At 43.7% G+C, this 10,910-nt stretch overlaps 1 protein-coding gene across 3 annotated transcripts in view; it reads left to right on the forward strand.

Moving 5' to 3' along the window:
* The window catches only part of zc3h7bb (zinc finger CCCH-type containing 7Bb), an 86,657-nt gene extending 76,758 nt beyond the window's left edge, over positions 1 to 9,899 (forward strand). For all 3 annotated transcript variants that reach the window (XM_072588542.1, XM_072588541.1, XM_072588543.1), the window contains one exon: positions 1,816 to 9,899. In XM_072588542.1, coding sequence (XP_072444643.1) covers positions 1,816 to 2,005 — 190 coding nt within the window. In that variant the 3' untranslated portion in view covers positions 2,006 to 9,899. The remainder of the gene's footprint in view (positions 1 to 1,815) is intronic.
* Positions 9,900 to 10,910: the final 1,011 nt, after the last annotated feature.

A 10,910-nucleotide genomic window follows, 5' to 3' on the forward strand; every position in this document is an offset into this window, starting at 1 on the left:
GACCTTGTCAAAGGGCCTTGCTGAAGTTCATATAAGCTACATCACCTGCCCAAGTCCCATCCAAGCACTTGATCATTTCCTCGAAAAGTCCTACCAGATTTGTTTTCTCCCCCCCCCCTCAAAGCCATTTTGACTATTCCTTATCAATTCTTGCCATTCTGAATGGAGATTAATTTTCCCTTCACTATTTTCTCCAATCTTCTGTGCCACTGATGTTACACTCGTTAAAGTTTCCCGATCTATTTCGACCTTTTGTACAGTGGAAGCATATTAGCTGTCCCCGGTCCTTTGGCACCTCCCCTGTCACCAGAGAGGATTTAAAAATTTGGGTCAGGGCCCCTGTAATGTCCTCTTTCATGTCTAGGATACAAACGTCTGAACCTGCAATTCGTCCACTTGCTCAAGAATTTCACAATCCACTTTCTCAATGGTGCATTTCAGCAGGAAAAATGTGGTTATGTATTTGTTAGAAAATACTCTAAAAGGTGTGGTGCAAATGGATCTGGGCGAGATCTGAGATACATTAGTCACTCCAAGGTATGGCACAAGTCATAGAGTCAAAAAGTCATACATCACGGTAACGAACCGTTCTATACAGTTCGTCATGCAGACCATGTTCCCAAACTAAATGAGTCTCAGCTGCTTATGTTTGGCCCATATCCCTCCAAAACTTTCCTACTCATGAATTTATCCAAATGTCTTTTAAATGTTGTAACTGTACAAGAGTTGAGAATGGGAAAGTGAGGGGACTGTGAGGGGGAGTTACAGAGATGGGGGAGTGCAGGGGGGCAGAGATGTGGGAATGGGGTGGGGCAGAGGTGGGAGAGTGCAGAGGGGTCAGAGTTGTGGGAGTGTTGGGTGGTGGGTGCAGAGGTGGAGGAGTGTAGGGGGCTAGGATGGGGGAATGCTGGGAGACATGTGGGAGTTGTGCAGAGGTGGGGGAGTGTGGGGAGGGAAGGATGGGGGAGTGCTGGGAGTCAGAGATGTGGGAGTTGGGGGGGCAGTGGTGGGGGGGGCAAGGATAGGGGAGTGCTGGGAGTCAGATGTGGGAGTTGGAGGGGCAGAGGTGAGGGAGTGTGGGGGGGCAAGAATGGGGGAGTGCTTGGGAATCATGTGGGAGTTGGGGGGGTGGCAGAGGTGGGGGAGTGTGGGGGGGGCAAGGATGGGGGAGTGCTGGGGGTCAGAGGTGGGGGAGTGGGAGTGTAGCAGAGGTGGAGGAGTGTGGGGGGGCAAGGATGGGGGAGTGCTGGGAGTCAGAGATGTGGGAGTTTGGGGGCAGAGGTGGGGGATTGTGGGGGGGCAAGGATGTGGGAGTGCTGGGGGTCAGAGATGTGGGAGTTTGGGGGCAGAGGTGGGGGATTGTGGGGGGGCAAGGATGTGGGAGTGCTGGGGGTCAGAGGTGGGGGAGTGGGAGTGTAGCAGAGGTGGAGGAGTGTAGGGCAGAGATGAGAAAGTGGGGTTGAGCTGTGGGAATGGGGCCAGCGCTGTGACACCGGAATCATTCTTAACAGTAAGTTTGTTGGGCAATGCTATGATTTTATTAAAAAGGTGAAGGTTTAAAGGGGCCTCACAAGTGTTAGCATTGAGGCTAGTTTCCATGACAGCTGTTGCTGGGAAACCCAAGATCCAATCAAATGGAATGGCAGCTGGTTCCTATGGAACATGAACACTGGCATGGACCTGTTGGACTTAATGGCCTGATTTCTCTGCCATGTTTCTGTGTTAATTCCATGATCTTGGACAGGTATGAGGGACTGAATTGCCTCCTTTTGTTATGAGATTGTGTATATGTGTTTTTAACTCTGTGTTCCCCAGACAAAAGAAGAAATCCTGTCCTGATGGTGATAAATGCCGATTTGCCCACAGCCAGTCAGAGCTGGAAGAGTGGATTGAACGCAAGGAGTTAATGAAATTGAAATTTGCCAAAGCCCGGAAGGACATGCTGATTGCACCAGATGACAGTGATTTTGGCAAATACAGTTTTTTGATGAAGGACTTAAATTAACAGATAAGACCGGTTCACTTTAATTGTTGCTACAACCCTTTTAAATTCTAAAGAGAAGAAAATTGCTTTCGGTTAAATGATGGGTACAATCATGAACCGTGACCTCATTACACCGAGGTAATCCCTCTTGCCTTGTGTGCTGCGTTTTTCTCTCGTGTTTAAATGCAGCTGTAACAAAGGCAGGCACAGCTTTAAATCGAGACAGAAAGGAAAGTGCTCACAGCTGTTACAGATGTGTTTGATCTTGCTGGGGTTAGGCAGGGTGGGAGACGAGGGTTTGGGGATCTGTGTACAGTGACAGATTGGCTTACGAACCCACATTACATTAGACCCATAGGAATAGCTTCATGTGTTTATATGAGGCAGAGCTGAGCCATAGTGATGAGGAACTCAAGAGGATAAATGCACTGAGTTAGCTGAGGGCAGGTGGTGTGACAGAATAGTGAAAGGAACTCAAATGGCATGAAGGACAGAGACCAGGATTTCTACTGGTGGATGACTTCCAATATTTAGTTTCTAGTCTGTGGCGCGCCATTATGACCATCATGCAGTCATTAACAAAAAATACTGTTATTTCTAACCGATGGGTGGGCTTATCCCTGCAAAGGGGCAGTATTGTGGAGGGGGGGTGGGGGCAGGGCGAAATTTTGCAATAACCTATGTTGAAGAATCACAATGAGAAAATTAACTCCTAATCTCTCTCAGCATGAGATACGGCCAGGTAGCTTACATTTTCAAGTTTGTATATTTATCTCCCTGTAGCAGAGCTGTTTGGAAAACAATGTGTTGTAGCCCAGCAGAGCAGTTGATATACCATAGAGCAATCAATCCAGTGGTAACACTGAGCTGATTAGGCATTTGCCCACTGCGCTGCTTTCACAGAATAAATGGGGCAGTTTATTACAGGTTTCAACCAATGTCCAACCCTGTCGCCCCTCTCCCATTTCCTTTCCTGTAGTTTGCTGATTCCTGCCAATATCCTTCTACATAGACAAACAAGTTGGTCATTCTTAATGTGTGAACTCAGGCTTTGAGGTTGGGAGAACATAAAGCTGGTTACTGTATTCACCATGTACTTATACGTGCTTTGTGAAAAAGCAAACAAGGCGAATCCTCTGAGTAGCAGCCAGAAGGAGAAACTCTGCCCAACTTTGTTTTAATCCCCCCTTCACCTAAGTCCAGCGGCACTGAGGCATGAAGCAATGTATTGTCAGCACAAGATCCACCCAACTCAGCCATGCCTTCCTGGTCCTGTCTCAGTAATGTGTTGGTCACATCGACCAGGTCACTAAGCAAGGTTTGGTTCATTAAACAGAAAGATCGTGATATAGGACACCTTTTTAAACATTGAAGCAAGAGGAACTAAAGTTGACATTCTGAAAGGGTGAATTAAATGAACCAAACTATCGTTATCATCCAAATGTACCCGCCACTCCCACCAAAGGCACTTTTGCTTTGAAGTTTCGTCGGCTCCTTTTAATGAACGTTTACAACTGGGGAAATCCAACTCAATTTGTACGGAAAATATCGTAAGATATCATTTATTTCAACTGGTGTCAGAGTTCAGGATACAGCTGTCTCTCTCTTTTCTCTGTCACAAACTTCAATTTGTGTTCTTTGCGAAATACCAGCCAATTCCCCCATCTTCCCAGCCTGTATATTCGCTGCTTCTGTGTAAGGCTTCACACAAACCTGCTCCTGTCTCTCCTTATCTCAATCTATCAGCATATCCTTCTGTTCCTTACTCCACTTCGTACGTTCATAACGTCTATTCTGTTCACCTTCAAAATATTCCATGTGAAAGTGAGTTTCACATTTTAACCATCCTCCGGATGAAAAGGTTCCTCCCAAAGTTCATTTTTAATTCAATAATTTTGAAAAATATATTTACGAGATCTAGAATAAGACGTCACAGAAGTGGAAATATACTTTGCTGCATCTGCCGTATTGGTTTTTTTGTCATTTTAAATTGTGCCAACGGGAAAAAAAAACTATCTGTGAAACTACAGATATAAATTGATGCATTATTGTACGCATATTGTCAGACATCACTACTGTAAAGTTCTCTTGATGTCAATGTTCCGATGCCTCCCTCTATTTCATTTGCACTACTCCTATACTGTTGATTCAAAGTGAAATGTGAGGACTTACTGTGATGTCTACTTTTAATCACTTGGTCCTTTAAGTCTCATTCGTTCACAGCCTGACCCAAGGCTGTCTTCATCAAAACCAAACTGATCCACAGTGCAATATGAAATGCTGTTGTTGGATATTCGTAATGTCATTCTCCAGTGCACGAGAAAGTGTAACATTACGAAAGTATCTGATATTTCATGGAATAGTGTGGACAATGAAGTGCAAGGAATGAGGAACTCCTTCAGTGCTAAACTTTACCCTGAACTAGAATGGCTCATTATCAGGCCATATGTGGACTTGTGCAGAGGGAGTGATAGAATGAGGAGACAGTCCAAAGCAGAGTCAAAGAGGGAGATATTTAAGAAGGTAGGGAGAGACAGTTAGTGAGGTGAAGTAACCTTACAATGAAAGCAAATGTGAACTTTGGGTCAGCTCTAAGCCTTAAGCCTTGCACAAACTTGTGAGGGAAGCCCCTCGAGCCTGTTCTACTGTTATTTGCAATGGTTTAGCCATATCTTAACTCTGTTTAGTCAGCTTGATTCTGTGAGCCTTAACACCCTTTGTTAAAGTGTCCAGTTAATGTTTGCAGGTGATGGTTTTGAACCAGCTGATGGTTTGTTCTTGCCAGGAGCAACAGGCAATAGGACCAACAAATCCTGTTCCCAGACCTGCGGCGAGAGCTTTGATTGCGGTCAGTGTTATAGTTTGTGGGAAGTGTTTATGTATGTGGTGCTTAAGGAACAAGCTTTGCCACCATGCCAATCACCTCAGGGATCGACATTATCACCACAGAGGGGTTTCTGGCAAGGAAATCATGCTAACCACTGTTCAGCCACCCAGTGCTCAGTGCAGGAGGCTGTAAACTCTCACCCTGAATCGTTTGCTATCATGAAACTATTTAACATCCTATACTTACAATAGAACCAAGTCTTCCCTAATAACAATACATTTTATATTGTTGGTGTCTTTATTTTTTCGAGTTACAGATTTTAGGAACAGACAAAGATTGGGGACCTGCCTTGAATGTTTGACATATGTGCTACAAGCACTTTGGTCTCATTGAACAGTACAGCTGAGTTCTCCCGTTGGTACAAAACCAACTTTCCCAAAATGTGTCTCATTTATTTGCCTGGATGTCAGGTCAAGTTGACACTGTGTTGGACTGGATGTATTTGCAGATTCTATTGGCAAGACATAAGGTTGGGGGATGAATAGGTGCTGTAGACCCTGAGTATTGAGGTGAGGCAATGGATTATAGGCTAATCTGTTCCCCTCCTTCCAACCTGCTGAAGTGTAGAAGCCAGCAAATACTCACTTTGGTAGGATTTCTGATTCCAAGCTTTTACATTAATTACTGTTGGTGTTGGCAGGACAAAGGATCATGCTGTCAGTCCTGATGTCTTGTTTTGTTAGAGGGTCAGTAATATTCGCTGGAAACCAAGACAATGGGGTCTTTGCCTCACCTAAGATTGACAGCATTCCAGGATAGCCCTGGATTCTCCAGGAGGTACAGGACGATCTACAAGACTGTGCTACCATCAAACCCAGGAGAACATTCACAGGCGTGTTTCAGGAATAAGTGATGACTCTATTTGTCACCTTCAGTCTTCTTTACATTTTGCTCAGTGCCATTAATTAGCTTTATTTGTTGAAGAAGCTGCAGTCTTGATGACATGTGTACACTGGCAGGGAGCATGCTGAAACATTTGACACGTTTCTTCTACATCTCCTTCTGGAGGATTGAGTTATTTTTCAATAATTAATAGTTTGACATGATTAAGCAAGTGAGGAACCAAGTTATATTCCATTTGGTCTTGTAACTAATCAGGGCCATTAAACGTTTAGACTGGCCCTCAACTCATTTTATAATTGTGATCAACTTAGATCTTGCAATTAAAGTGAACCCCAAAAATCATACACCTCTGACTGTGATGCTCCATAATTAAAATTGCTACTAGTAAACTTATTTCAAAAAGAAATATTAGACTGATATTTAAGCAATTGGTATGTGTAGTTGATTTTGCATAAGATCAGGTAGGTTCACCCATCCAGCAGTGAGACTATGTGTGTATGTCAGACAGAGAGGTTGGTGGGACATAAGGCATCGTTGGTAACTCTAGGCAGAAGCAAGGCTCCTGCTTCTAGTGCAAGTGTTCAGCTTACAGTACATAAAAAGATTCTCCTGGCAGATGACAGAATCCTATTTACAAAGAGAGGTTTTGAAAAATAGGGTGCATCGTTGTGGCAAAGTCCCCAATCACTATCCTCCACTTGAGATATTGCCCATAGGGGAATGGAACACTTCCCTGTTTTTATGTATATTAATTAAGACATTTAAATACATTGCTCGCTAACATTTAATAAGTTAGTTAATAGATAAGCCTGGTTCAGTTAAGTCATTTTTGCTGCAACCATTTACCTTAAACTCTTTCTTAAAAAAGGTTGAGAACTTTGGATGTTATGTCGTTAGTAATAATAGCTCAAGATGTGCTTTCTTCCAAATAATGTTATGAATATTATATTGTTGATGAGGTTAGATGGATGATAAGAATTGAACTTAAATTATAACATGATATATCATGAAGAAAAGCGGGATAATGCTAATCATTTTCCATTAATCTTAAAGCATTGGTTTGTGTTTGGCTAGTAATGAGAATGCAAGGCTTGATAGAAATTAATGGGGAGCCTGAAAGGAATCCGAAGGAAATCTGGTAAAGTTAAGGAGCTGCCTTGGGATGTTACATTTGGCCTCTCCCCTAGGATTCTTAGCCACTTTGGGTGAACTCCTGCAGGAAGGCGGAGGTGAGGTTAAGATTTTACTCGGGGATGTCCACTGTAGTCAGATCAAATGTGAGAAAACCCCCACATGTAAGGTAGCCAGCAGACCACCCGAATCCCATGGGATTATCCCCCTTTTCAACCCCAAGAGGAAACCATGACTGATTAAAGAGGAATGTACAGGGCTCAGCCAGGAATGGACATAATATTGATACAGCCCAGGATTGCACAGCAGCCCTTACTGGTTCATTTCATTGCACTGGTCTCCTTTTGAGAGACAGACTGCAGGATAAAAGCTAGTACAGTACAGCAGGCTGCAATCTTTACACAAATGTTGTATTTGCTTCGCTAGATGATGATAAGGAGAAAGAGGAGAGTGACAAATTTCAATGTACTATTGCATTACGAATGTAAAGAAAATATTTTAAACTCAGTACCAATGTGACAGTTAAGGTTTGTTTAGACAAGGGGTATTTGATGAGTAGCATGAATTATGAATGCTTTGATAAAGTGAGATTGTTTAAGCAAAGAAAGTTCAAGAGGAGATTTGATCAATGTAGGGCACGGATTTAACGTCATCATTAAAAGATTATGAGAATATTTTTGAAGATGTTTATTGAGTTAGGAAACTCCACTTCCAGAATTTACATTTGCTTTTAAAATGGAAGTGGACAAATATTTTGTTTTCAAAGGGTATGGGGAGACGACAGCAGAATGTGACAGAGTGGACTGCTCCTCTAGAGAACCACATGCCCCACATTGATGCAGTGACCCTTCTCCAGTGCTGGAAGTATAAGGGGCCAAACAGCAGCTCTCCCCACACACCCCCAATTCCGATTCTGTCACAAATCCCAGAGTCACCTGATTTCGTGCGGCTTAAATGTTGTCCTGATCCCCCTGTCACCGATAGGCTTGCTGGTGAAAGTCCACGTGAATCTTTGAAGGCTGTTCGAGGGGCCAGGGCATCAGGGAACTGGAGGAACCTAAAGAAATGAAAAGAGTATGGGAACCATCGTAACCCTGCTGTGATCTACCATCCAGAAGTAAATAGGGACTGTAGGATTGTAAACACACTACTGGGAGGCTCAGCAGTGTAACCCTTCCCACACCCCAGACTAACACTGAGGCCAAACGTAACACCCCAACTCCAGACCTGAGGTTTGCTTGCTCACTCCGCTGTTGCAGTACCAATTTGGTGAATAACCCAGTGGCAGCTGGTGAAAAGCAGGTTTTGTTTCTCTAAATTTCTTATTTCTAAACTGTTGGATTCTGAGGGCCCCAAGTCACGCTGCATTTGAGAGAGCGTTGCTGACCAGTAGCATCTGAACAGTGAGGCTGTGAACATGACTATGCTGAATACTGGTCAGACCCATGAACTGGGACAGGAGCTGGGGCAGGGGGAGAAGTGGGCGAGAAGGGAAAGGAAACAAAATGAGATAAGGAGTGGGAATGGGAACCCTCTTTCTCCCCGTCATTGATGTTTGGAACGCCTGGATTCTCATTTCAGTCATTCTGCATAATTAAGATCATGTTTACATGTTTTTATATATATATATGAATATATACATACATATAAAATACAAACAAGTACCTTCATAATGTATTGGGGCCCCCGTGATTGTACAAGATGTTGATGTTCTTTGTTTCAGATGTCTTCTACAAAGAGAGCATGTGAACTCTGGGGTGACCCCTGATCAAAAGCGGAGAGTAAATATAATGATTTGTTGCAGGCCTGTGTTGATGCAGAGTCTGCTTTAAGTGAATAACTTAGTGTAAAATCATGGCAGACCAATACTTCAAATAATTTGAACAGAATTATGGAAACAAGAATGAGCCGTGAACTGTAATTTTGCTTCAATGCAGTGGGTCAAGATAGTGTTATTCATCTGACTGTACTTGCAGAGAAGCCTGTTTTAATGGTCACTTGGAGCCTGAACTACATCCATCTGATTTAGCCAGTTATCATCCAGTACAGAGGGAGGCCATTCAGCCAGCTCTTTTGAAAACCCCACACTTATGCTGGGGTTTTACCCTAAAACATATTGTTCTCTCCAGTGTCTTCCAAGTATTTTTCCAGTTTCCTCTTGAAAATTAGTGGATCTGCTTCAAGATTTTAATAACCCATTCCATTTTTGTTTTAAATCTCCTTCATCTTTGCTTATTTTGCTAATAATCTCTGCAGTCTCTGGTTTGTATAGTCTGCCTGTCCAGTTCCTTGTGCACTCTGGAAACTGGAGCTGAAAAGTATTTTGAGGAAGTTGGGAAAATAAAATGTGAGGTCCAGCTAACTGGTGATTTCTAGAAGGTCCTGGTGCAAGTTGAAATCCTTCCATCTGCCAGAGACGATGGGGGAATGGAGCCTCCAACCTTTTGCAGAGTTCAGGGTCCATTGACATCTGCTGAAGGCTGAGTCATCCAGTTCTGAAAAGGCTGCGTCTGTCACATAACTCCCTTGGCCACAGTGCAGAATGGTCTCTGTTGATGTTGCCTTTGCCAGGCTGGTACCTGCTTCTGAACTTCCTCCCCATATCTGATGCCACTGTTTGCATCCATCCGTCAGCTAGAGAGTGTGTCTTACCAGTTGTCACTGTTTCCTTCTGGCCTGGTTTAATCTAAGAATAATGCTCTGGGTGCAAGAGAGCATCGTCATGTCTATTTCTCCCACTCCCAAACCCCACCCTCGTCTTCCTATTTCTACCCTGTCTCTCTTTTCACCATTCCCCTGGCCTGGATTCTGGCTGAACAGTCCATTAATGGATTCATCCTATTGCAAAGATCACAATTTTAAATTCAACCACACAGGTGTCCATTTGATGCAGGTTTGCCTGTAAGTTCTATATGTATTAATGGGAGAGTTTTGCAAACAAGTGTATTTTTTTGAAACAGGGGCTTTAATCTCCAATTTTGCTGGTTTTATTCTGTGGGCACGTTCCCATTAAGAAGCTTCTCTTTCAGTTTAATAAAAGTGTTGTTTTCTGTGCACATGACTCCAGTTCTGTCTGACTGATTGGGCGTTAGCATTATCATCACTCATATTTCCAGGTTGCACGTACCTGGTGACTGCCTCAACAGCTGGGATGAAGCCAAGTTGGCCATTAACAAGTTCAGGCAGTGGACAGTGGGGGGCGGGCGGGGGGGGTCATAGCTGCCGACAGTCTGCTGTCTTCTGTAGATACGTTCCTGCCTGGGAGTCCTTTAAGAGGGAGACAACAGTGTCCTTCAATTCTTTCAATGGCTTTAGAGAGAGAAGGGCATTGTGGGAGATGTAGTGCTTTATCTTCCCCCCCCCCCCCCCCCCCAACTCCATTTTGATTTGGTCCCTTCCCTCTCTCCCTGCCTTTCCCTCACCTTTGATGACCTGAATAGCCTTTCCTTATAAATTCATCAATTGGGAAATACAGGTAACGCACTGGTGGTGGTTAATAGATGGGGGAAAAAATGGATGATTTGGTGACTGGGAAGAAAATGTTGTATGTAACTTATGGATATGAAAAGAATTGGAATGAGTAATGTCATTTTTCATTTTCCAAGTCTAAGGTCATGGTTTACTGAGCAGCATGATTCCTGCACTCCTATACTCTTCAGAGATTCGAATGAAAGGTAAAGTCACCATAGTCTTACCAGATCGTGAGGCCGCTCTATCATTAGAAAGCGCTGACTGGTGGTGGTTTAAGTAGAGGGTCACCATGCCTCGGGTGAGGGGAGAGGTTGAGAAGGAGGATGAAATCTTCATGGTAACCTCAGCCAGTGCAAGAATTGAACCCACGCTGTTAGTATCACTGCCTGGCAAACCAGCCAAGTTTCAGCTAGCCCACAGCAGGCATTGCAAAGCATCAAGAATAAGTGGTGCATTCAGAGGGTTCTTCAAATCCAGCAGCATGAAAGATGATCCAATTGCAGCACCCTGTGTCAAACTATCTTGTTTCCTGAATTGAGCCACTAATTACTTGAAACCATCTCCATTAGATGCAACATATCAATTGTGTCCCAG

This window comes from Chiloscyllium punctatum, chromosome 18 (assembly GCF_047496795.1).
Source record: "Chiloscyllium punctatum isolate Juve2018m chromosome 18, sChiPun1.3, whole genome shotgun sequence".
Taxonomy (NCBI): Eukaryota; Metazoa; Chordata; class Chondrichthyes; order Orectolobiformes; family Hemiscylliidae; genus Chiloscyllium; species Chiloscyllium punctatum.